The 27,523-nt window shown below is 48.5% G+C and overlaps 1 protein-coding gene across 1 annotated transcript; it reads left to right on the forward strand.

Moving 5' to 3' along the window:
• Positions 1-7,334: 7,334 nt before the first annotated feature.
• Positions 7,335-16,601, forward strand: Ywhah (tyrosine 3-monooxygenase/tryptophan 5-monooxygenase activation protein eta). Its single transcript, XM_036201004.1, has 2 exons — positions 7,335-7,675; positions 15,176-16,601. Exons 1-2 carry the CDS (start codon positions 7,589-7,591, stop codon positions 15,827-15,829), a joined length of 741 nt encoding a protein of 246 aa, XP_036056897.1. The 5' UTR covers positions 7,335-7,588; the 3' UTR covers positions 15,830-16,601.
• The last annotated feature ends 10,922 nt before the right edge of the window (positions 16,602-27,523 follow it).

Here is a 27,523-nt window from a genome sequence, read left to right on the forward strand (position 1 = left end):
GTTTGTTTGTTTGTGACAGGGTCTCCCTTATTATTTATAGCCCTGTCTGTCCTGGAACTCAATATGTAGACCAGGCTGTACTGGAAAGAGATCCACATGCCTCTTCCTCAAGAACTCTGGGATTAAAGGTGTATGCCACTGGGACTGAGCTAGGCCCGCTGAATGTGGGTGACAGTTGTGTGGCTTGATCTGTTTGTGGGGTCCCTGGCAGCAGGACCAGGACTTATCCCAGATGCATGAACTGGCTTTTTGGAGCCCATTCCCTGCGGTGGGATACCTTGCTCAGCCTTGATACAATGGGGAGGGGCTAGGCTCTCCTTCAACTTGGTATGCCAGACTTTGTTGACTACCATGGGAGGCCTTATCCACTCTGAGGAGTGGATGGGGGTAGAGTGGGAGGGAGGTGAGGAGGCGGGAGAAGTGGAGGGGGGGGTGAACTGGGGTTGATATGTAAAATGAAAAAAAATTTTAATAAATATATTTTTAAAAAGTGTATGCCACCATGTCCCAGCTTTATTTATTGATTTCTTACTTATTTGGAGTGTTGGGAGAATCTTGCACATGCTTGGCAGGTGTCCTGCCACTAAATTACAATGTCAGCCCCACGCCTGTCTTTAGGAGCAGCCCTGGTTTTACCAGTTGAATTGTGCTGTTTCATTTTCCAGTGCCCTAGACCTTCAGAGCTAGGAAACCAAAGAATAATGCCATCCACTAGCAAGGTCTTGGTGTCACAGCTAAGAAATCCTAGGGTAAAAGGCAAAGCAACAGCCTCCCCAGGCCCGGCTGTCCCTAGCTCTTTTCCTAGCCTGAGACAGCCTCTTCTACCTGGGCCAAACCCATAGGAACCATACAGAAGCTGGACGCATTTATACAGGAGTTTCGAATGAAAGGATCTAGAAAATTCTGACCAAGAAACCAAAGTTTGATGGCTGTGGTAACACCTGCCTATAATCCTAATACTTGGGTGGAGACAGGAGGATCAGATGTTTGAGGCTGTCAGGAACCTGTCTCAAATGATTGAAATAAAATCAACGCAAATTCAAGGTGGACAACATTGCACCTATCTGTAATCTCAGCCAACATATGGGAGGCTGAGGCAGGAGAATCAGGAATTTGAGGCCAGCCTAGGCTACATAGTGAGTTTGAGGCTAGCCTAGGTTGCTGTATAGCAAGGCCCTATCTCAAAACAAAAGACAAGTGCCCTGAACTCGTGCAGAACTGAAGCAAAAGCCCTTTCCCCTCCTTCCATCACCGGAGCCCAGCTCCGAGCACCAGTCTGAGGGAGAGGGAGGCTGTGAACTGTGCCGGAATGCCAGCAGTTCGAAGCTGTGGCACCCAGGACATTTTAGCACTTCTAAATGCCAAAAGCTACTGTGGGTGCTGCACTACTTCCAAGTCAGTGGAAAGGGGCCGGCTTCTGAAAGGGGCAGGCTCTGAAAGGCTGTGAAACCTGTAGCTCAACCCCAGGTTGGTGGCAGAAAGCTTAGAGGAGGGATATCTGACCCTTCTATGTCTCAGCTTCCTTCTATGTGAGGGTGAGGAGGTTTCTCTAAGCAGAGACTGTGGACATTATCTGGGATGACGTCACTACTCTGAAGCCCAGAAGAGGGTAAGGGATTGATAAGCACGAGGAACTGCTGTTGCTGCTGCTACTGACAGTGGTAATCACATCGTCGGCTGAGGAGTAGGAAAGTCACTTCGGCATCGAGCTGACTGCATCAGGGCGTGGCAGGGAATCCTATCTTGGTGACACTAAGCTCAAGATGGTAACCATGCCAACAGTGTGACTGCCGCCTCTCTGGAACAATACCAGGTCTTTTCTGTAGTATGTCCCTTGGTGGTCAGATATCTGAGGCAGTTCAGAGGGTACCAGAGTATGGGGAGGAGAGAACCAAACAAATGAGGCCCTACCTTTTCTGGTCACTCTTCACTGGATTCCGGGTGGAAGGTTCTGGTGATGCTTTGGGAATCCAGCCACGCTGAGGAGCACTCACTAGCACTGTGCTCAGAGTGGAGCACAGCAAGGAACCACCCACAGGGCTGAGGTGGCTGGTGCTTATTCTGTGGCGTTGCCATAGAGATACTACACATGTGCCTGGTGATCTCCGTGATGGCCCTAAAAAACTGTGGAGCCATATATGGTGTTGTATGCCTATAATCTCAGGACTTAGATGGGTGAGACATGATTGTCAAGAGTTTGAGAATTGCTTAGCTTATTTTTTATTTTGTTTTTAGAAGTAGGGTTTCTCTGGGTAGCTCTGACTGTCCTGGAACTTGCTGTGTAGCCCATGCTGGCCTCAAATTCACAAAGATCCACCTGCCTCTGCCTCTGAAGTGCTGGGACTAAAAGCATGTGCCGCCACCACCACCTGTTTTGTTTCTGGTTTTTTGGTGGTTTTTTTTGGCTTTTAGAGACAGGGTTTCTCTGTGTAGCTTTGGGCCTTTTCTGGAACTCACTTTGTAGACCAGACTCTGGCCTCAAACTCACAGAGATCCGCCTGGCTCTGCCTCCCGAGTGCTGGGATTAAAGGCGTGTGCCATCCTCCCCCCCCCCCCTTTTGTTTTTTTTAAGCTGGAGTGTGGTGGTGCTTACCTTTAAACCCAGCACTGAGCAGGCAGAAGTGAAGGACCTCTGAGTTCAAGGCCAGCCAGGGCTACAGGGTAAGACCACCTTTAAAGAAAATGGGAAAGCTGGGTGGTGGCGTTGGCGTCACACGCCTTTAATCCCAGCACTTTGGAGGCAGAGGCAGGTGGATCTCCATAAATTTGAGACCAGCCTGGTCTATAGAGCAAGTTTCAGGATGGCCAGGACTGTTATACAGAGAAATCCTGTTTCACAAAACAAAACAAAAAGGGTCATTAGGCCCATTTTTCCATGTGGCTTGCTCAAGAGAACTCAGCAGACAAACCAGTAGATCAGAACCCACGTCTAGAATCATGTTTGGCCCCACACAGCACCATGCAGATTCTGCAGAAGTCAGGTGAGCCTTCGCTCTGTTTCCAGAGTGAGACCTTGGACTGGGTAAAAAGCAGATTTGGCTCCTGTGCTGGGTACGGTTCTGAGCCCTAGCAACACGAAGTGTCAATCACCAGCCATCGGTCTCTTTATCTTGCTCAGAGGATCACTCTGGAGTGGTTCTAGAGCCATGGATAAGGCTTACATCTGTGAAGCAGGTTATTTGTCCTGGGGTTGCCAAGGGTTGGCAGCTGTCTTTAGGGGTCAAAGAGAAAAGGTCCTGGTTAGAGTTTACAGAGTGCAGTCGGGGGACTTGCGTGTACTTCTTACGGTTTGACGGGAGTCATTCCTTCACCCTCTCTTAGTTTATGTCTCAGGGCAGCGTGCTTCCATCTGGCAGAACCGAGTTCAAGCCTTGGCTCTGGAAGCTTCTAGCTGTGTGACTTTCTTCAGGTCACAAACATTTCTGAGCCAGTTTCTCCAATGATAACATGGAAATTGGAACTGTACGGACCTTTCAGGGGTATCACAAAGCAAATACACAAAAAATTATAAAGCACACCACTCAGTGCTGGCAACATCTATTGAGTCATTTTCCCCCAAGGGTACATGGATAGGGCTAAGTGAGAAGAGGAGCTGGGGTGGTCCTGGGGAGCACCAATACTTCAGGGCTGGCTAGAGGAGGGCCCGCACAGCAGACAGACGGTGCCCCCCGCCCCCCAAGAGCGCAGGTTCATAGAAGCTAAGAGGACCCTGGAGGGGGAGGGGTGGGGACAAGCGGAAGCTGAGCCCAGGGCACCTGAGGGCCAGGGAGCAAGACTGAGGCCTCTGGTGGCCACAAGGAGTCTAGATGAAGTAAGGCAGATAGAGGAAGCAAGAAGAGCTCTGAGGGAAAATCAAGGTGTCACCTCTGGCCTTTCCTTACCATTGTGTACTGTATAGCAGGAAGCCATAGCCTGGGTAACTTAAGACAATTTTCAGTTTGCCCACCCATACTGTCCCAGGCTTGGGGACTCAGAAACCTTAGACTATGATACCAGCAGGCTTCTCCTTGGCCTCTGGGGAGTGCCTTTTTGCTATGTCACCCCTTGGCAGAAGATGGAAGAACACTTTTTTTTTTTTTTTAAGGACCGGGAATCCTTCTCTCCAGTCCTCTTCTAGCTGGTGTTAATCCATTTATGGAGGAGGAGCCCTTATGACCTCAACACTTCCCATCAGGCTCTTCCTCCGAAGCACTGTGGACACAGGCCTTTCAGGAGAATTTGTTCAAACTGTGCTGTCAACATCAATTACCCAGAACACATAACTCTGCTTCATCTTCACTGTCAATCTCAAGCTGAGAATGTCAGAAATGCTGGAGGGCTGGAGGCTCTGACAGAAGGAAGCCCCCCAGAGGGCAGTGCTGCACCCACCTTCACGGAAGGCTGACTGGCCACCAAGCTCCAGGAATCCATTTGCCTCTACCTCCCAGCTCTGGGATTCAAGCATGTTCCACCACGCCTGGCTTCTCCCCACTGGGTGATAGAGCCAGACTCAGGCTAGTGCTGAAGCCCTTTCCCTACAGGAGCTCTGTCTCCAGTTCACTGACATTTTCAGAGCACCTGCTACACGCTCAGTACCACAGTAGCTCCAGAAAAGGTGTGGCTCTGGCTCTTGCCAGGCTCAACAACCAGGCTTGCTGGGCCTGCTGGCATATGCCCCCAACCCCAGCACTCAAGGTGGGGGTATGGCAGGAGAATCACAAGTTTGAGGCCAGCCTGGGCTACATGTGAGACCCTGGGTCGACATAGCACCACCAACAAAGGCAAACTTTCAATGAAATGAGGACCTGGTAGCCATGAGCTGGGATTTGAGTGAGCACCTGGAAGATGACCTTGTCTGTGAAGTTCCACCATATTTGAAGAGTCACCTTTGCTGATAAAATTTGAGGCTAATAAACCAGGCAATATTTCCTCTAATAAGTATCTTTTTTAAAATATTGTGGGTTTTTTTTTCTTTATGGTACTGGTGTTTCGCCTACATATATGTCTGTGTGAGGGTGTTGGTCCCCCCGCCATGTGGGTGCCGGGAATTGAACCCAGGTCCTTTGGAAGAACAGCCAGTGCTCTTAACCACTGAGCCATCTATCCAGCCTCCTTCCCCCCCAAGTATCTTAAATGAGTGTGACAGCTTAGGTGTGGTATCTCACACCTTTAACCTTAGCTTGTTGAGCAGAGGCAGGCAGATCATTGTGAGCTCAAGGCCAGCCTGGTCTACATAGTGAGTTCCAGGACAGCCAGGGCTACATAGAGAAACCCTGTCTCAAAATTAAAATAAAACAATCATTTAAAAGACTAGCTTTTAGGACACTCCACAATCTCCTTTCAACTAGGCTCACTTCCCACTTCTGGATCTATCTTCTCACCCTTTGATTTTTATTCTTACTAAACCTGTGCACACTATACCATAGCCTGGCATTTTTCTTATCTCCTTCAAGGTCCAGCTAACTTGCCATTTTGTGTTCCCATCTCGTCTTCTCAGAGGCAGAGTTGCATCTTTTCCGGGGCTACTGCAGTACTGAGCGTGTAGCAAGTGCTCAGGGAAACTCTTGGTGAACTGGAGACAGAGCTCCGTGTAGGGAAAGGGCCTTGAACCCCAGCCAGTGCAGAGGAGGTGAAGGCTGGTGGAAGCTTGGGGCTCTAAGGCCAGCTGGCATAGCCCAATTAGTGAGTTCCAGGCCAAAAGAGAGATCTGTAGGGCTGGAGAGATGGCTCAGAGGTTAGGAGCACTCACTGACTGCTCTTCCAGAGGTCCTGAGTTCAATTCCCAGCAACCACATGGTGGCTCACAACCATCTGTAATGAGACCTGGTGCCCTCTTCTGTGTACATAATAAATAAGTAAATCTTTAAAAAAAAGAAGAGAGAGATCTGTATAAGACAAAAGAAAACCACACAAAAAACGAGTGGCCAGTGAGAGGGTTCAGCCTCTACAGTAAAGGCACTCGGGGGTAAGCCAGATGACCCGGATTCCTCCCAAGAACCCACAGGGTAGATAGAGAAGTTGACTCGCACAAGTTGTCCTCTGACCTCTACACATGCATCCCTCACCCCACCTGCCTCCCACCCAAATAAACGTAATCTTTAAAGAGGTTTAAAACGTTCTCTCTACATATTTAAAAATAAAAAGATGTCTTCTGAAGAGCGGTGCACACAGTCCGCACTGAACCTAAGGCCCTTCTCCTGTGGTACCCTGGGGATGTTTGGTTTGGTTTTTGTTTTTGTTTTTTTTCCGAGACAGGGTTTTTCTGTGTCGTCCTGGATCTCGCTCTGTAGACCAGGCTGGCCTCGAACTCACAGAGAGCCGCCTGCCTCTGTTTCCTGACTGCCAGGATTTAAGGCGTAGGCTACCACGCCCTGGCTAGCGTGCTTGTTTCTTGTTTTTTTTTTTCTCCAGGTTGTCTTAAGGCCCAACCCAGGATCCCTTCAGACATAACCGGGAGGGGCTTAGTGACCAGTCAGTCCATCGCCACCCAAGTCCAGGATTCTGAAATCATAGTGTGGTCCCCCCCCCCCCCCCCCACACACACAGAGGACGTGTGCCCTTGCTTCTGCGGTTTTTTTTTTGCTCCTTCCTGCCCGGGAGGGTCCATGTCAGGCCCTCACTCACGCCAGGCAAACACGGTACCTCTGTGTTAGCACCCCCAACTCCCTTTCAAAGATCTGAAACAGGGTAGGGCCTGGGTCGTGGCTTGCACTGCAAACCTGCGCACCGAAGGGGGCCTGCTGTGCCGGTTAAGGCTCAGCACCGGACCAGCTCCTCGTAGGACTGCCGTGAACGTTAAGCTGTGCCCGGCTACCCAGGCCTACGAAAGCCACTTCTCAGGGTGCAGTATGGAGGGTGCTATAGCGCGTGTCTCTGCGGGGCTGTCCCCCAAGGCTGGATCCACCCCGGCCGCCGCCAGAGCTGACCCGAGCGCTGGGTGTGGCGGCGCCGAGCACAGCCGTCCCTCCCCGGGGCCCGCGGCTTCCCCACACTCGGTTCTTGGCCGGTAGCACGCTTCTCAAGCCTGAGCGCCAACGCGGGTTCGGTGGCGCTTTGCTGCGCCAACGCCCGCCAGCGGAACCGCCGCCGCCGCCGCCGCCGCGCCCCTGCCGCGCCCCTCCCTCCCGACACTGCGGCGGTAAAATGCAGCACTCCTAGGGCGCCTGCGCGGCTCTCCCGCGCGGCCCTGGCCGCGGCTATTTATGGCAGATGACGTCACCTTCAAAAGACCGTTAGGGCTGGGCCGCCCCGCCTCCCTCTCCACCCCCCCCCCCCCTCCCCGCGGCTCCCGGCGGGCCGCTGCGAGTGCGCAGGCGTGGTCGCGTTCTCCCCGCCCTCCCGCCCTCCCGCCCGCCCTCCTGCCCGCCCTCCCGCCCGCCCGCGGCGCTCCCCGTCCTCTCTCGGCGGTCCTCGCCACTGCGCGTGCAGCCAGCCAGCGAGAGGGCGCGAGCGGCGGCGCAGCCTGCAGCCTCCCGCCAGCCGGCGAGCCAGTGCGCGTGCGCTGCGGCGGCCGGGAAGCGGGCGAGCAGGCGGGCGAGCGAGCGAGCGAGCGAGCAGGCAGGCAGGCAGGCGGTGCGGGCGCGCGAGGCCAGGCCGAGTCGCGAGCGACATGGGGGACCGAGAGCAGCTGCTGCAGCGGGCGCGACTGGCGGAGCAGGCGGAGCGCTACGACGACATGGCCTCCGCCATGAAGGCGGTGAGCGCACCGGGAGCCGGGCGGCCGGGGGGCTGTTGGGGCGGGCCCGGGCCCGGGCCTGGGCGGCGGCTCCCTCCCCGCGCACGGCCACCTTTTGGGCGCGGCGGCCGCCGCCGGGCTCTGCATTTCCTGAGGCCCGGCCGGGGCGGGGTCTCTCCTCCCCCTGGGAGGCTGGCGGGCGGGGGTCGCGGTCTCCGAGCCCGGAGCCCCGGTGGGGGAGGGGGCGCACGAGGAAATGGCAGTCCTGCGTCTAGACCCTTCTGCCCGACCCGAGGCGGAACGTGCTCCCCTTGCAATAAAGAATCATCAGCGAGCGGAGACCCGTCCGGCTCCCGGTTTCCACCGCCACGACCCCGTTTGCTCTGCTTGCCTGACGCTGGTTCTTTCCCATTTTCCACACCTCGGGTCTGGCTTTGTTGTGCCAAGACCCCTTTTCCAGGAGTCATGGGCGCGAAGGAGGGCGTGGGTTCCTTCTTAATAGCCCAGCGTTCAAAGCAGCATGTCTGCCTGGAGACGGGACGAAAACGAAGCGAACCCGGGCCTTTGCATTCCTGAGACCCTCATAGATGGATTCTGGAGCTTGATTTCCGGTAAAGGAGACATGCCCAGCCACACCCTAGCAAGTACAAGTAGATTAGCCTACCTGCCTATCCGAGTGTTTGAATTCTGGTTACCACCTCACTATAGACCACTCTTCACATTGTCCTGGGTTTTGTCTAGATGGGTATTTCTTGTCAAGGTCACACAGTGGGAGAAGTGCAAGCGTGGCTATTACGTTCTGTTGGTCTTGGGTAAACCTCCTAAGCCTGGGGAGAATTCCCTTGGATTCCACCTTAGCCTTTATTTTGGGAGTGAGACTCAGAAATTGGCCTTTTAAGCAGACCTAGGGGCAGTTTTCAGCTGACTTAAATTAGTATTAACTGCCCTAGATTGTAGCTCATATGTTCTATAACTGGCCTTTGAAAGGATTCTTAAAAAAAAAAAAAAAAAAGCGGGAGATACTTTCTACAAATATAATTTGGAAATTTTATTTTGATACTACATGAAATAAAAAATTGAGGCCAACATTTAGGATTTCCCAGGTAAGAACGATAATCAAGTTATCTTTCCTCTAGTGCCCTGTTACACATTCAGCAAAATGTCTCTGGAAGCCAGCGACATCACAGCCCATTTGTTGATTCATTGGTGATACTGACTTCAGCATGATGCTGTGCTGTTCTGAGTAGACAGAAGCTCTTCATTTATACCAGGGGATGTTCTAGGTTTGGGGTCTGGACTTACTAGAAATTGCAGATTCTTCCTTTATGAACACTAATTTAAAATGCAATTTTGCAAATTTTTGGAGACAAGACTGTAATCACTAACGTACATCTTGAAAGCCACCCCTATCTGCACACCAAGTCACCAAATGGTTCTGGGGTTGTGCAAGTTGAGGCCTCTCCCTGGACTCCTGAATGAGGCCTTTGCTCACTGTGAGTGAGTGGGATTTGAAGGTTGTAGTTTTAGGAGATAAAGGTGTTGAGAGAAGAGAAGGATGGGGCTTAAATGAAGATGAATTAAATAAAGCTAAGGGAAAGTGGCTATCATGTATCTGAAGCTATCAACTATCCTGATGTGGGAAATAAGGAAAGAATAGAGAGATGTTACCAGAACAAAATACATGGTTTCAGCAGGGTGGGGTGGGGTGGTGGTGGTGAAGGTGAAGGTCCTCTGCTTTTTCTGAGTTGGCTTGGAAAATATTCTGCAATTTCCTACTTGTATTCACAGATGCTCTCTAGGGCATTAAGGTAACATTTTACAAGCTAATGGACCTTTGAGTGTGTTAAAAATTTATAATCCATGTCTGAAATGATTCATGGGTTGGAAAAGACACTTAACTGGTAATTTATTATTTGTACCATCAAATTTGAGATTAAAACATTCCCTCAAGTTAACTTTAAAAAAATAAGAGGAATTGTTTCCTGCCAGAGTTAATGTTTGCCACCTGTATTAGTGGGGGATATATTTTAGTTAAGTGGAGAACAATCTCATTTTGCCTGTTGGTGTACTTTGTAGATGAAATTTTTACTGTTAATAGGCCATTCATTCATAAACACTGACGCTTTTGGGAAGAGTGAATTCTAGGATACTTATGTTGGTTTTTTCCTTCTCTTAGATAGGTTTCATGTATCCTAGGCTGGCCTTGAACTCCAGATGATCCTGCCTTTACCTATCAAATCCTGGGATCACTGGTGTGCACCACCCTGCCTGGCTTTCCTTTGGGTTTATGTGGGCTTTCTTTCAGGCAGTTTAAAGGCAGGTAAGTGTTCTGTTCTGGAGAGGGTGGATTTAGGGTATTGGTGTGATGGAGTGAGCAGGTGCCTTTACTCTGACCTTGAAACTTACAGCTCCTGGCTGCAGGGTCTCTGAAGTATAAAATTAGGACTATTGGTGTTAGTAACAAGTCAGTTTTTGTCTTTAATCTTCAAGGTTGTTTTTAGTTCTTAATTTAAATTGTTTAGTCTTATTGCCTATAACAATGTTTCTTAATCCAACAGCGTCACCTGGAGGACAGTAGTGGTAAACTTTTAAGAATTTAGGCTGAGGGTGGAGCCCGGGTGATAGAGCCGCTGGCTAGCATGCTGAGGGCCCCAGTTTTGATGCCCCAACACTGCCCCTCCCCCACCCCCATAGGTTAGGAGTAGTGATGTTGCTTCAAATCAGTTGAAGATCATAACTCCTGCCTCATCTCATGAGTCAGAAAATGTTTGCACAGAAGCTTAATAAAAAATGGATCTTCACTGGGTGGTGGTGGCGCACACCTTCAATCCCAGCACTCGGGAGCAGAGGCAAGTGGATCTCTGTGAGTTTGAGGCCAGCCTGGTCTACTGAGCAAGATCCAGGAAAAGCGCAAAGCTACACAAAGAAACTCTGTCTCGAAAAACCAAAAGAAAAAAAAATGGATCTTCAAAACCTTCCTGATCTCACCTAGTCACTTCCATGAAGTGTGGACTCTAAGCTTATTAAGTGAGATTTAAATGTTATTGTAGAAGGACTGAGATACCAGGAAAAAGAAACTATAGACTTCTATAGTGATAGGTAGAGAGGTAGACATAATTCTGTCATGTCGTCTTATTCCCCAAGTTATTTATATCACAATAGAGATGGTAATTATGAAATTATAAAATGCAAACATACAGTGCTATACAGTCTTACTAGAATCTTACCTACTTCAAACCCAGGATCCTCTTGCTTGCACCTCTGAATGCTTGCATTACAGGCTTGTGCCACCACACCCAGCTGCTACAGTCTTTTACAGTGTTGGCAGAACATAGCGAAATGTTGGATTTGATTTTAGGAAACATGAGTTGGACAGGAAGAGGCCAAAGGCCTGTGCTCCTAATGGCTGAGATGGTGAGAAGGGGGAAAGAAGCAGGTGGTGTGTAAAAGGAGAGTCCCACTGAATGACTGGGGGGAGACATGATCTTGTGGGCTTTTAGGATGCATCAATATGGAAATTTTCCGAGACAAGCTCTCACTATTTGTCACCCTCCCCTTGCCTCCCATAGTTCCTCCCTGTAGCCTTGTGCACACTCCCCGATCTGGCTTGGAACTCCCTAAGTGAACCACGCTGGCCTCTGCCTTGTGAGTGCTGGGATTGAGCCACCATGAATGTGTCTACCGTGAAAGCCACTTTAGTACTGTTTGAAGTAAATGAAAACTAGGAGAGACCTGTTTTCCTCTAGCTGGCCATCAAAATGTAATTCCTTACCAATATCTAAACCGAGGAAGGAAGAAGACATTTAATTATTCATGTAATAGCTGCAGTTAAAGGCTACTCCAGGGTTGGGGTTGGGTGGGAGAGCACTTAGCATACTCAGGGCTCTGGCTTTGTCCCTTGTACCCGAAAGAGGGATTTCAGGTGGTAAACAGATACATAACCTTCCTGCCCTGAAAGCAGGAGTTCTGTCTGCAGTGGGTTCTTAAATTCTCTCCTGGAAAGCTTTCCTGGGAGCCATACTACTTATTTGGGGGGGAAATGTGCTCTTTGGTTTTTTTTATATTTGAGGTTAACTGTAGAGGTTACACTTTTCCTTTAGAAAGGTGGTGTGGGCTAAGTTTGCTAGCTGATGTCTGCAATCCCAGCACTTGGGAAATTGAGGATAATTGTGAGATCAAGACTAGCCTTCGCTACGCAGTAAGACCCTGTCTGAAAAAAGTAAAAGCTTTAGAGTGTTAGCTCTGTTTTCCATTTCATAGTCATCGAGTTTGAGTAATTTATTGTTTTACTTAGTAGGTACTCATAGATAGTAGCTGCTAGTCCATGTAACTATTGTTTTACAGTGGTTAATTTCTCATCTTGGTCAAATGGTTGTGAAGTCAGAATTTGAAATGTTGAGTTCTCATGCAAGTGGACTTACCTAAGCAGTTACACTTACTGAGTGTGTCTGTCAAATTTGTTTTTGTTTTTGTTTTTTCAAGATAGGGTTTCTCTGTAGCTTTGTGCCTTTCCTGGAACTCGCTTTGGAGACCAGGCTGGCCTCGAACTCACAAAGATCCACCTGCCTCTGCCTCCCGAGTGCTGGGATTAAAGGCGTGTGCCACCACCTCCCGGCCCAAATTTGCTTAAAAATAGAATCTACCACTTGTGGCTTAGCTACAGTGGACATATGTAAAAAGGAAGTATGTAGGTCTGAATCCTACCTGCCATGAAAGCCAGGAGTGTTCTTCAGTATAGGAATTAAAAATTGGTTGAATTTCAGTTGCAGCTATCAGTTGAGTGTTACATTTTACTTGTCGGGGCTGGGAAGATGGCTTAGTTGGTAAAGTGCTGTTTTACAAACATGAGGACCTAAGATGGATCCCAGAACCCACAAATTAAAAATAGCACAAAACAGATGGTGGACAAATGGCTTGTAATCCCAGAGCTGGGGAGGCTGAGACAGGCTCACTGGTCATCTAACCTAGACTACATGTTAATTCCAAACCGTTGAGAGAGACCCTGCCTCAACGGTCTCAAGGATGGGCGATGCCGGATGAATGGCTCCTGAAATTGTCCTCTGGCCTCTATGCACATGCACACTAGTCAGCTGATGTCCCCTAGTGTCCCTGTGGAGGCAGCCTAATGCTAGCTAGCATTTTAGTGTTCTTCATGTTTCCTTCCTTCACTGATGTTCTGTTCTTCTGCCATGGGTGTTGACACTTGGATGATCAGAACTGGGCAGGACTTCTGAAGCCACCATCTCTATGCCTTAGAGGCAGTAGTGTGCAGTAATGGAGTTGGATGGCGGCAAAAGCAAGGCAAAGAGCCTCAGGACTCCAGATGCAGAGGCAGGTGGATCTCTGTGAGTTCCAGGAAAGGCTCCAAAACTACACAGAGAAACCCTGTCTACAAAAAAAAAAGACAAGTCAGTCCCTAACGATATGAGAGTCACTTTCCATTTGGCCAACATTAAGCTTAGGATAATGTTAGTTATCTCTGCTGGTCTTGAGCTTGTGACATAGCCGAAGCAGGTGAGCTCACCAATCCTCCTGCCTCAGCTTCCTGAGTAGCTGTGATTATGGGCCTGTATTACCATGTTTGGCTCCTGGGGCAGTTTTGTTTATTCAGTATTGTCGTTGATAGTGGGTATCTCCCAGATGACAACTTCTAAGTATTTTAGTCATTGTTCTGTTTTTGGCACTAGGTCTATTTTTATCCACAGTTTATTGCCTTATGAGTAGTGGGAGGAGGCCCCTAGAGATTTCTGAGTAAGCAAATGGTGTCATAGGAAGATAAATGAATTCGCAGCAAACTGTGTTATTTGTGACTTTTAATAATGCTGTGTGTAATCTTAGAGCAGAGAATGGGTGAAGGAGTGCCGTTGGGCTCAGAGTCGGCACAGCCAAAGGCTGACATGGAGACCGTTTTTGTTGATTCATCTTGTTTTTAAGAAATGAAGAGATGCCTTTAATCCCAGCCCTCAGGAAGCAGAGGCAGATAGATCACTGTGTAGTTCAAGGCCAGCCTGTTCTACAGGGCAAATTCTAGGACAGCCAGGGCTACATAGGGAAGTCCTGTCTAGGAGGAAAAAAAATGTTTTTTTGAGCTGAGGATTGAACCCAGGGCCTTGGCACTTGCTATGCAAGTGCTCTACCACTGAGCTAAATCCCCAGCCAAAAATATTTATTTATTTATTTTGCTTCCATATAAGGTCACATTAGCAAGTTCTAGAGATTAAGTTTTCAATGTAAGTTTTTTAAAAAAAAATTTATTTATTTATTATGTATACAGAAGAGGGCACCAGATCTCATAACAGATGGTTGTGAGCCATCATGTGGTTCCTGGGATTGAACTCAGGACTTCTGGAAGAGCAGACAGGTGCTCTTAACCTCTGAGCCATCTCTCCAGCCCTCAGCATAAGTTTTTAGGGGACACAGTTCAGCCCAAAACAAAATCTGATGCTCTTTCTGCTAACTGTATAGCTGGTTCACTTGGAGTTCGCATAATAGAAAACCAAGAAAAGCTGTCAGGCAGTGGTGGCACACACCTTTAATCCTGGCACTTGGGAAGCAGAGAGGCAGGTAGATCTCAGTGAGTTCGAGGCCAACCTGGTCTTCTACAAAGTGAGTTCCAGAACAGCCAGGGCTACACAGAGAAACCCTGTCTCAAAAAATAAAATAGAAAACCAAGAAAAGTTGTAGCTGGTGAAATTGAACTTTTCCATTAAAGTAATAAGTGTTTCCAAATTTTATGGCCACCTAGAGTCTAATCATGTAGTTTGGAAAAAAAGATGACTGCTAAGTAGCATTGCTTCCTTTCAGCAGAGGTGGGCGTTTACTAAATGTACTTTTCATTTGAGTTTGTGTGAAGCCTGGAAGTGTCTGTGGGGAGTACCACAGAGCAAAATCTTTAGCATTGTGTACCACTGTAGTACCTTACATGATACCCAGTCATTTCTCTACCAAGATGAGAACATCATTTAAAAAAAATTTTTTTCTTGCTGAGTGGTAGTGATGCATGTCTTTAATCCCAGCTCCTGGGAGGCAGAGGCAGGTGGATCTCTTGAGTTTGAGGCCATCCTGGTTTACAGAGTGAGCTCCAGGACAGCCAGGGCTATACAGAGAAACCCTGTCTTTAAAAAAAAAAAAGTATTTGTGTATGTGGGGGGAAGGGGGAGATAGATCTTCCTGGCCTTGGAGTTACAGGCAGTTGTGAACCATCTGGTGTGAGTACTGGGAACCAAACACTGGTCCTCTGCAAGAGCAACGAGCTCTCTCAACCACTGAGCCATCTCAGACTTGAATTATGAATTACCCTAGGCCCTATCATGTCCTGAGTACTGAGATCACAGGCATAGGCCACTGTGCCTGTCTCCATTATGAACAGGATTGTTAATTACGTTGAAGTGCTGAGATCATGGGCCTATGGCACTATACCTGGCTCCATTGTGGAAAGGATTGTTCATTACATTGAAGGAAGGGATGATTTTCAAGATACTTAGGCTTTGCCCTCTTAAGTTTACTTCTGGTGTTTTGCAGGTGACAGAGCTGAATGAACCTCTGTCTAACGAAGATCGAAATCTTCTCTCTGTGGCCTACAAGAATGTAGTCGGTGCCAGGCGATCTTCTTGGAGGGTCATTAGTAGCATTGAGCAGAAAACCATGGCAGATGGAAACGAAAAGAAGTTGGAGAAAGTTAAAGCTTACCGGGAGAAGATTGAGAAGGAGCTGGAGACAGTTTGCAATGATGTCTTGGCTCTGCTTGACAAGTTCCTCATCAAGAACTGCAATGATTTCCAGTATGAGAGCAAGGTGTTCTACCTGAAAATGAAGGGCGATTACTACCGCTACTTGGCCGAGGTGGCTTCTGGGGAGAAGAAAACCAGTGTGGTTGAAGCTTCTGAGGCCGCCTACAAGGAAGCCTTCGAAATCAGCAAAGAGCACATGCAGCCAACACACCCCATCCGGCTTGGCCTGGCCCTCAATTTTTCTGTGTTCTACTATGAGATCCAGAATGCACCGGAGCAGGCCTGCCTCTTAGCCAAACAAGCCTTTGATGATGCCATAGCTGAGCTGGACACATTAAATGAGGATTCCTATAAGGACTCCACTCTCATCATGCAGTTGCTGCGAGACAACCTCACCCTCTGGACGAGCGACCAGCAGGATGAAGAAGCAGGAGAAGGCAACTGAAGACCCTTCAGGTCCCTGGCCCTTCCTTCACCCACTCCCCCGTCATCACTGATTCTTCCTTGCCACAATCACTATATCTAGTGCTAAACCTGTCTGTATTGGCAGCACAGCTGTTCAGATCTGCCCTCCTGTCCCTTGGGAAGCAGTTTCAGATAAACCTTCATGGCATTTGCTGGACTGATGATTGCTTTGAGCCACAGGGCATTCCCTTTTGAATTGTGCAGAGAAGTGTGTTCTGAATGAAGCATTTTATTATGTCTGTTGATCTCCGGCAAATCTAGGTGATGGTAATTGAGTGTAGAAAGGAGAATTAGCCAACACAGGCTATGGCTGCTATTTAAAACAAGCTGATAGTGTTCTGTTAAGCAGTACATCTTGTGCATGCAAAAATGAATTCGACCCTCTCACCCCTTCCTTCAGCTAATGGAAACTGACACAGTGACACCTTGTTCCTTCACCATCAGCTTTATAGACTGTTTAACGTGAGCTTTCAGCAGCCCTTGCTGTGCCTCTCTTAAAATGATGACGTGCGCACACTTTCTTTTCAATGCAGTGCATCAGAAGTTTTGATATGTGTAACTTTTTTTTTGGGTTGTGATTAAGAATCATGGATTTATTTTTTTGTAACTCTTTGGCTATTGTTCTTGTGTATCCTGACAGCATCATGTGTGTCAACCTGTGTCAATCATGATGGGTGGTTATGAAATGCCAGACTGCTAAAATAAATGTTTTGGACTTAAAAGAGTAAATAAATGCTGCTTTGGGGATATTATCTGTGCCTGGCTTTGATTCTCACCCCCAACACCCCCTTTGCCCTTTCTACGAAGCTGTTTTGAGTTTCTTAAAGATTGTAGCATTGGTAGTATGTATTCAGACTTTCCTGTCCCTTGATTCCATTACATATTTTGTAGCACACATTAGTTTTCTTTGAAATGACACTCTCCTTGCTAACTGATGCTTATAAATGAGCCAAGCAAGCTGCTGCCTTGTGTGGCAGGGTACCCCTGTAGGATTTAGTCTGTTGGAGGGTTGTGGCTGGTCCTCTTGAGGATTGACCAGTGTTTAGTAGTGACAGTAGACCCTGAGCTTGTAAGTGGCTCGTTTTCCAATTAAATATAAAATGCTAGTTAGTTGTGTCCATGAATTAGGTTTTAGTGATTAAAAAGTTTTTTTTTTTTGGAGCTGAGGATCGAACCCCGGGCCTTGCGCTTGCTAGGCAAGCACTCTACCACTTTAAAAAGTTTTTGCCAAGTGTTGTACACCTTTAATCCCAGCACTTGGGAGGCAGAAGCAGTCAGATCTCCCTCAGTTTTAGGCCAGCCTGGTCCATAGAGCAGTTGCAGGACAGCCAGGACTACAGAGTGAGACCCTTAAAAAAGATTGGATAGGGATTTGTATGTGGATTAATGTTCGGTGATAAAAAAACGACTGCTTGTGGGAGTCGATTCTTTTCTACTGTGTGGGTGCCAGGAACTGAATTCGGGAGTATGAAGTCTAGCAGGTATCTCAAAAGCAATTTTATTTATTTTAAAAAAATACTTAAAACTTTCCTTTTTTTTCCCTCAAAACTTTTACTGTTCATTTTTTGAGACTGTCTCTATTGTAGCCCTTGAGCTCACTATGTAGACCAGGCTGGCCTCAAACTCAGGAGATCCACCTGCTTAAATGGGGCTTTTTGAGGAGCCAAGAGGGAGCTATAAGCTGCTGTAGCCTGATCCACTGCCTGTCTGGTATACTGTTTACTGCCTGTTGAAGGTCTACTATTTTTTTTGTTGTTGTTGTTTGTTTTTCGAAACAGGGTTTCTCTGTATTTCTTTTACACAAGAAAAACTTACATAATCTTTTAATATTTTTAAAATAGATTTCAGGCATTGGGCTATTTGATTAAAAACCATTTCAAAAAACCTATATCTTTTGGGAGTTTATGTGTATAGTCACTGAATCTTCAGTGATCCTGAATGACAGGCATGTTAATATTTTTGCCATGAGAAAACTAGGTATCAGCCATGTCATTTACAGCCCTTGTCTTCAAAGAGGTAAAGCTGAGGTCAAAACAGACTTGGGGCAGGGATGCAGCTTGTTGGTAGAGTGCTTGATTCATGTGAGTGAGCCTCAGGTGGGATCCCCAGCACCACATAATAAATACCTGCTATTCCTAGGACTTTGGTGGAGGATTGGAAACAGCTACACAGCTCCAGCTCAGTCTGGAATACACGAGAGCTTACTCAAAACAAAATGCCCAAAGTGGGCTGTTAAGATGGGTATAGCTGGGGTTGGGGATTTAGCTCAGTGGTAGAGCGCTTGCCTAGCAAGCACAAGGCCCTGGGTTCGGTCCTCAGCTCCAAAAAACAAACAAGATGGGTATAGCAACGTGCCTACAGTCCAGCTAGTTGGGGGGCCACAACAGAAAGGTCATTCAAGTTCAGGTGTTTGGGGCTGACAAACATTTTAAATCTGGAGCTGCCTTACGTCATGGCTCCTAAGTTATGGTCGTTTTGATCCCTTGTCTGAGAGTAGACCCCAGAAAGATGACACCAGTGTCAGCCTCTGCTGCTTCCCTCCTCCAAGCTGACATCCTATACACAGGACTATTTTCCCTCAAGATGTCACAAAATACTCTGGAATCCTCTGACCTGGCTGGAAGCCTGCTCTTTGCTTTGCACTGCTAGGTAACTTTGGGTCAGTCTTAGTGGTCCTAAGTGGTTTCTCCACTGCCACTGGACTGTGGACCTTGAGGGTGTCTAGAACAGCAGGAGGTCCACAAGGTTGAGTGAGCTGAAGATGAAATAGTGCCAGGTTCACCCCCCCCCCCCCCCCCAAGCTGTAAGTGCCTAGGCTAGTGTGGAGGACCGAATATGTCAGGAACGAAGGGGAATCACGCTTGCTGACTACCTTCTGTGAGCTAATCACCTTTGTAAATGAGGCTTTAGTTCAGGCTGGGGAGATGGTTTGGTAGTTAAAAATAGGTACAGCTTCTGAGATAATTAATAGTTTGATTCCCAGCATCCATGTTGGGCTCTTCACAATTGCTTTCAACTCCAGCACTTGGGAGGCAGAGGCAGGCAGATCTCTGAGTTCGAGGCCAGCCTGGGCTACAGATCAAGTTACAGGACAGCCAGGGCTACACAGAGAAACCCAAACAAAAACCCAAAACAAAAAGTTGGAGGGCTGAGGATGTAACTTAGTGGCCTAACGTTAACAAGGTACTGGGTTCTATCCCTAGAACTGAGGAAAAGAAAAGTGACGACTTTGCTAAGGTTGAACAGCCAGAGGCAGCCTAGCATGCTGTTTTGCAAGACTTCCAAGGTCCTTGCTTTCTCATAACACCATGTTGCCTTTGTGTGTGCACAGAAACAATTTTAAAACTCCAAAGGACCGAGAGTTGTTAAAGAGGAGGCATCTTTGGTAAGACCCCTTTGCTTGCCAGTCTTCTGTCGCTCTGTTACATTGCCCTTTCAACCTCATTGGCTTCTCAGTGTCCTGCCAACATCCTGGGCGTGTCCTGACATCAGGACCTTCGTGCTTTTCCTTCCAAGCTTTGCTGATTTCCACTGAGGAAGGTTATGCTGTAGCCAACACCGTGGCAGATGGAAACAGTAGCACCAGATGAAGCCCAGCTACGTCTAACGTTCATGTATGGGGTGCGCATGTGTGTGCATGTTGGTATCAGGTGTTTTCCTCTATCACCCACCACCATATTTGTTTGATAGAGTGAGTGCCTTACTGGAGTCCGTTGATTCAGCTAGAGTGACGGACTAGTATACCACCCGGGTTCTTTTTGTCCCTGCCTCCCCAGCGCTGGGATTAAAGGCATGGGCTGTCACTCCTGGCTTTTTTACATGGGTTTTGAGTGACCAAACCCTTGTGCTTGTGGGACAGTCCCTTTGTTGACTGAGCCACCTCCCTTACCCTGCTCCCTTACTTGTACACATCTTTACCGCTCCTGGAATGACTATCCAGATTCTATCTATGATCTCCCTTCTCCCTGACAGCTACTGTGAACCCATTTTGGGGGTCTAGGGCTATGGCTCTGTACCACACAATGACATTTATCAGCCCGTCTCTACCCAGTGATCCCATTGAATGGCTACTACGTGGTAAACACTGGGTGGGTGGCTTGAGATGCCTCTGTCAATTGACAGACATGAGCCTTGTTCTTACAGGGCTAATGCTCAATCGTGTGTATATGTAGATACGATAAAAAGAAGAGGAAAATGTCATTCGGTTCCCCCCTGCTGTGACACAATTCACAATTTACTGGATTTATGCATGAGGTTGGGATTTTAGGAAGGTGACACTGGACATTGAAATGGCTCAGCAGGTAAAGGCACTGACGTCCTGATTCCCGGAACCCACATGATAGGAGAGAACTGTTGTCCTCTGTCCACATGTGGACCATGGCACGAGTCTCCCTCAAATAAATAAATACTTTTAAAAGTGACTGAAGGGAATCTTATTTTGTCACCTGTCTGCCATATGGAAGTCTCAGAGTTGGCATCGCTTCTAAACCAGTGGTGTGGCTCTAAGTCCTAGCCTCGTAGCTTGCTGCCTTTGGTGGTCTCTGGAGGCTTTTCCATTCCTGAGATCTGTATTGTCAGCTGCTCTAGCAAGGTCCCCATCTTCTTCCTGGCCTTTTCCTCCCGTACCTCCCCCTCCCCATTTCCTTCTGTTCCTTACATTTGTCTTTTCTGCAACTGGCTTCCTCCCACTTCACTTTCATGGCCACCCCCTGAATTCCACCAAGATGGTTACTATGGAAACCATCTCCTGGAAGTGACGTCACTCATTTCCTAGGCAACTGTTTCTAGGGTAGTGAATCACTAGCTTGCCATGGCAACCCTCTAGGAGTATACTTCTGCAGTGAAATGGTCATGTATTGGTGGGAGGGGGGAATGCAGGGGGAATATGTAAGAAGAAAGGTTTCAGAAGCAAGAGAATGCTTTGGCTGCTTTGGAGAAAAATGGGAATGAATGCAAGACGGGAAAAGAGCGGAATCTTTGGAGTCAACCCTTTCGCCTTCCTAACAGCTGAGCTGATCAAATGACATGTCACTAAGCTGGGACATTTGAGAGTGACCAGGGACACCATTATTACTGTGCAGGAGTGACAGGTGAACACTTGGTCTTCCCCGAGCAAATCAGAGTATATGATCCCCTGCCCATGATTAGGCAAGTGTCTGGGCTTAGTCCTCGCCGATGGTTCAATCCAACAAGCACTGACCCAGCTATTTCTTTCGTGGTAATTTGGAATACTGCAGTAAACAAAAACAGCCCAGATCTGTTAGGATGGGACTCACAGTCCAGTGTGATGAGGGAGAGGGAAGTCCCACAGTTACTCCAAACATGCTGTGGTATGCGTTGTGGGGAGTGTCAGAAAGGGAAGATACCCAGCTTTAGGAAAGCCTATCACAGGTATTGGGAGCAGCTTGGGGAGGAGGGTGTGCGAGAGAGGAAGATTGGCATAGGAATTAGCAGGGACAAAGGGAGCACACAGAATCAGGAGGAATGCATCCGGGCATGGTGGTGGCTCATGTAATTTTGGTGCTCAGGAGCCTGAAATGGGAGGACTGCCGTGAGTTTGAGGCCAGCCTGGGCTATAGGTTTCCTCAGTTTCTCTAGCACCGAGAAGCCCCTGGAAAGATTTTGAACTTGGGTGACAGGTCTGCAATGGAGAAACACCATAGACATAGACTTCCTGAAGGCCCGGGTCAGGGTGAAGGCAAGGAAGGACTTGGGCTGATACTTGAGTTTCCGGTGTTAGTGAAGATGTGGGCAGTGATGGCCAGCCTTTCAGATGAGGAAGGTATGTGGGCAGGGCTAGGATAAAGCTGAAGTAAGACCGGTGCCCGGAGGCAGCATTTAAGGAGATTTACACCCTCAAGAGCAGCCTTGAAAGGGAGTGGCTCCCAAGATGCCCAGCCCTTGGAGTGTGTTTTTTTGGGGGGAGGGGGGTGTTGGAGGTGGTGACGAATGTTCATGCAGCAGTAACAACGATCTCTGATCTCTGGTGTTTGGAGTGGAACCTCCACTTTAACCAATGCTCCAGGAAAGGAGGAGAGAGCAGCCTGTGCTGAATCACGTCAACTCCTGGGCGCCCTCACAGCCCTGAGAAGTGAGCTTTTTTGTTTGGTTGTGAGCTCTTTACTGACCCATGTCATAGGTGAGGGAACTAAGCACAGAGGTTCTAGAACTTGCTGGATCTTGTAGGGTGCAGCATTTGCCCTTGTACTTGGTTTTACTGATACTGAGCTCGCCATTTTCTCGCTAGAGCAGTTGGTTCTCAACCTTCCTAATGCTGCCACCCTTTAATGCAGTTCATGTCGCGGTGACCCCAGCCATAGATTATTTCAGGAGCTACTGCATAACTAATTTTGCGACTTTTATGAATTGTAATGTAAATATCGGATATGCGAGATATCTGACGTGAGACCCCTGAGAAAAGGTCATTTGACACCTCCCCAGGGGTCAGGACCCACAAGTTGAGAACCACTGCTCTAGAGGGTATTTTCCCAGAGTCCTTAGTTTCCTGGTAGAAGAAAGGAAGGGAAGCCAAGGCCCGCTAAGCCCTAGGTGTTCTTGGATTAGCCACCATTGTTCTCTATAATTATGTGGGTTGAAGAGCAAACAGAGGTCTGAGAAGTGGGGGGGATTCTCTCAGTTGGGCATGTCACCGTCAGAGCCAATCTGTCTCCATGTCCCCAGGAGAGGAGGAGGTGCTGAAGGCTAAGAGCCCGGCTTGCTGTCTTGGCTTCCTTGTCTGTGAATGGCACAATGACACCCACCCCACAGTTTGTGGTGAGGCTATGTGATGAGTTAAGGACTTGACCTGGCCTTCCAAACTGTAGAACCTAAACTGAGAAGTTTGCATGATTATTAGAATTGGGGCAGGGGGGCAAGAGGTGTGGATTGCGCACAACAGGCTTGTGGGATGGAGGTGGGAGAGGCATGGTACAAGGACATGTGGCCCAGCTCGTTCCTGAGAGAGAGGACTCCTCCTCACCAGCTGGCTCCCGGGGAGGCAGCGTGCTTTAGAACCTTCCTTCTCATTTCTACACTGGTTACTGGAGAAAGAGGACTAAGCCTGGCCTCTCTTGGGCAAAGGAGAAAGCCTGGAAACAAGCAAGCTACATCCATGAAGATGAGACCTGGGAGCGGGGAGCATGGTTCCTCTGCCTACTGTGGTCCTGTGCCTAGCTGTACCAATAAACAACTGTGGTTTGCTGTAGTCTCCAATTAGGGCACCTTAAAAGCTGCTAACCACCAGGGACTTCAAAGGAGTGAATAAACCTGTCTATTAGACTCTGTGACCCCACCACACACTTGGGCTTCCTGGAGGAGTCAGGGTTCAACCAGAGAAAACAGTGTCAGCATGGAATACCTAAGGAAATGATTGTGGGGTGGCTGGGCAGGTCGGAAATCATTAAATGGAGGATGGAACTCTCGAAGAACTGAACATGTTATCTACAGGCAGGTTTTTGTTTTTGTTTTTCTTCTAAAGGGAAGACTCAGTTATGATTTTAAGGCCTTTCAACTAATTACATCAAGCCCATTCTGATTATGTAGGTAGCCACCCTTATCATCAACTGATGATGGACATCATCTGCGGCTACAAAATACCTTCCCAGAATAATTTGGGCTAAGCCAGGCATGGTCTTGGAGGCTTGTGGAATTTATAATGTGGCTACCGATTCCTTACTACATGCTCAGAGAATTCCATGCACAATCCCGGGTAACACTCAAAACGTTCTCTACAGTAGATATAACCTTCTTGTCTCTAAAGTTTAGTTAGAGAGTCAGCCTCGGGAGGTCACGTGGTCGGGGCGGGGCGGGTACTGGGCTGCGAACATTCTTATTCTACGGCCCTCCCATCCTCTTCTGATGTGAGCGTAGATTCTGTCTATCTATGTGGCCTTCCTGGCTTTAGGAAGCAGCTGCTCCCGCCTGGTACCACTTTCCCAGGCATTTGCTGCCACCTAGCGGGCTCACTGGTTTTCACCACGATCCGCCAGAAGGCAGACTCAGCAGTTTGCAGGAGTCTGGTCAACCCGACTCCGGATTTTTGTAGAGTCCTGGGAGCAAGGACCTGGAAGATTTCTGAGAATCTCGAAGGGAGCGAAGTTTTGACATTCCTTGGAGCCCAAGGGGTCCTTGGTGCCCAGGAGGCTCGTTTAAGGCGTGTCCAACCTTTTGACCCTCGACACCACTTGATATCCACAAAATTTACTCTTGAGAACCTCCTAAACTGGTTATTAAAAACTCTCAATATTTGGGAGATGGCGCAGTGGTTAAGAGAATTGACTGCTTTTCCAGAGGACCCGGGTTCAATTCCCAGTACCCATATGGTAGCTAACACTGTTAACTCCAAGAGCAAAACACCAACGCAATATGTATGTGTGTGTGTGTGTGTGTGTGTGTGTGTGTGTGTGTGTGTGTGTGCTCCCCTCATGTGTCAGCACAGTCTGCAGGTGATTCGCGAGCACAGGAGGCGGGGGTGGGGGGGGCTCCTGGAGCGCCCCTCTCCTCCCCTACAGGACCCCCGCACACCAAGGAGGCGCATGCTACCGGGTGTAGCTATGAGGTGGCGGCTTCCATTCGCTCAGGGGCAGGAGCAAACTCTGGGATGAGATGCTGCCACTGACTTCAGTGCTGTTTCCAGACTGGATGGTGGGAGGGGGCTCAAAGAGTGAGCCCGAAGAGGGCTGGAGGCCGAGGCTGCCAGACACTGCAACACATGCGGCCGTCAAACCGCCGGCCAATCAATCCTGTAGTCACTTTAGCCAACCTGGTCGGCCGGTCTAGTTAGAATGTAGTTAGTCCTCAGTCCAGTCAGCCATCCTGTCTGCCAATCTGCTGATGAACCGTCTAGCTGGTCTTGTCCGAGTTATTAGTTCAGTCCGTCAAGTCGCCATTGGTCACATGTTTTCTTCATCAGGCCCTCCGGTGGTATTTTTTTGATATGTGGTCAGCTAGTGTCTTAGTCACTGTTCTACGTGCTGGGAAGAGACACCATGACCAAGGCAACTCATAAAAGAAAGCATTTAGTTGAGGGCTTGCAAAACAGTTTCAGAGATTTAGTCCGTTGTCCATTATCATCATGGTGGTGAGCATAGAGGCTGGCAGGCTGTCGTGGCTGGAGGAGTAGCTGAGAGTTCGTCCGGATTCTGATGGTAACCAGGGAGAGGGAGGGAGACACTGGGCCTGGCACGTGCTTTTGAAACCTCAAGGCCCACCCCAGGGATGCACTTCCTCCAACAAGTCCTCGCCTCCTAATGCTAATCCCATCAGAGAGTTCCATTCCCTGGGGACTAAGCATTCAAATGTATGAGCCTTTGTGTGTGGGGTGTTCTTATTCACAACCACCACAGACGGCTGTCAAGACCTATGTAATGGGGCCAGTTTGATGGCCCAGCAGGTAAAGATACCTGCTGCCAAGCCTGGAGATTCCCCAGATCAGAAAAGGACTTGAAGCGGCTGAGATGCATGGAAAGGGTGAGACCCACAGTGTCCCCGACTGGACTGGGTGGTGTTTCCAAGCTCAGCCTTTCATTCCTCAGGTGGGAATCTGCTCCATCAGAGGCTATGGGTTTGGACTAGGATGCCACGTTTGAATATAATGGTGGCCCAGAGCCTGGCCTTCCGGAAATGCAGTAGAGCCAGGATCTAACATGAAAACAGAATTAAAACAGACCTTTTTTTTTTGAAATTTTATTTTTTATGTGTGTGGGTGTTTTGTCTGCATGTATGTATGTGCACCATGTACATGCAATACATGTGGAGGCCAGAAGGGAGTTCTCTGGAACTGGAGTTAATCATTTATTTGTTGCCACGTGGGTGCCGGCAACTGAACCTCGGTCCTCTGAGGGAGCAGCCAGTGCTCTTAACTGTGGATCCATCCCTCCAGGCCCTGAAGACAATCTTCTATGCCTGTTCTTTGCTGATGCTGCCTAGTCACTGAGTTTCTCTGTGCAACTCCCTTAACTGATTTGGGCCTGACATTACATGACTGCCCCTACTGTGGGATTTACTGAGTCTTCACAAACTTAGAATTGAGGAGGTTATAAGGCCACGTTTTGTGTACTTCCTGAGGTGGAGGGGTGGTCTGCCCTGAAACCATAGTTCCCGCCACCTGTAGGATCCTAGGGTGTGTGTTCTTGGGCACACCCTTGCTTCTTTCTGGGCTTCTGTACTAGTGAGAGGCTTGCACTCCATGATCTCTAAGGCCTCGTCCTCCTCCTCCTCCTTCTTTTTTAAAGATTTATTTATTTATTATGTATACAGTGAGTGTTCAGCCTGCAGGCCAGAAGTGGGCACCAGATCTCATTACAGATGGTTGTGAGCCACCATGTGGTTGCTGGGAATTGAACTCAGGACATCTGGAAGAGCAAACAGCGCTCTTAACCTCTGAGTAAGGCCTGCTTCTTATGTGGAAGGAAAATTCTTTTTTTTTTTTTTTTTTTTTTTGAGACAGGGTTTCTCTGTGTAGCTTTGGAGCCTGTCCTGGAACTCTCTCTGTAGACCAGGTTGGCCTTGAACTCACAGAGATCCGCCTGCCTCTGCCTCCCAAGTGCTGGGATTACAGGCATTCGCTGCCGCTGCCGCCACCACCACCTGGCATGGAAGGAAAATTCTTAAGGGACCCATCTAAGGGCACTGTGGGACTCTGTCCAGATAGAGCGTAGAAACAGGGAAAGAATCCTTTTTTTTTTTTTTTTAAATTGAAAAACAGATTCTTCTTTCATACAATCCATTCTGACCACAGTTTCCCCTCCATCCACTCCTCCCAGCTCCTCCACCGCCTCCCCTCCCCCTCTCTGTCTCCCATCAAAAAGAGCAGGCCTTCAAGACACAGCACTCAAGCTCGACAAAACAAAATACCGTAGGACAAGGCAAAACCCTCACACGGAGGTTGAACAAGGAGACCCAGCAAGGAGGAGGAGAGTCCCAAGAGCAGGCAAAAGAGTCAGAGACAGACCCACTCCCACGGTTAGGAATCCCCCACAAACACCAAGCATCAAAAACACCAGGGGACCTGGTTGCAGACCCGTGCCGGCCCCCCTGTGCTTGCTCCTTCAGTCTCTGTGAGCCGGTATGTGCCCTGCTTAGCTGAGAATCCTTTGAGCTGCTGAGTGGGAGGCATGGAGAGCCTAGCCCTGTAGGCACAGCCACAGAGATTCCTCACAGCACATGCCACAGTCCCTATCAAACTTGTAGACTCTGCACCCTATACACAGGGTCACTACTTGTAGACTCTGCACCCTATACACAGGGTCATCAACAACCACGCACCACAAAACCTGGTGTGTGAAGACAGTCAATAAACACTTGCTGAATGAATACCCAACTCTTTCCAGTACTTCCTAACCCCACCCAAGGAAAGTGATCCATCCCTGCCCTAGTCACCTCTGATTTCCAAGAGCTCTATCCTCACTAGACCACTGAGATGGCCTGTGTGTAGTGTGAGTTGGGTGCCTGGCTTTAAAAGGAAAAAGAGAAGAAACAGGACTAGTGTAGAAAGGGGAAACGTCCCAGCATATACCTGAGCTCGTCCATTCCCCTTCCTCTCTCCTTGGGTAATCAGGACCCTCTTCCCCACAAAAGTACTAAGAGCCTACCAGGCTAAGGCTAAGCCCATGGAGGGTCCCCAGGCCCTAGGATACATTGACCCATCTTCCTGGTGCCCATCCCAGCCCCACTA

The sequence above is a fragment of the Onychomys torridus genome, chromosome 10, assembly GCF_903995425.1.
Source record: "Onychomys torridus chromosome 10, mOncTor1.1, whole genome shotgun sequence".
In the NCBI taxonomy this organism is placed as follows: Eukaryota; Metazoa; Chordata; class Mammalia; order Rodentia; family Cricetidae; genus Onychomys; species Onychomys torridus.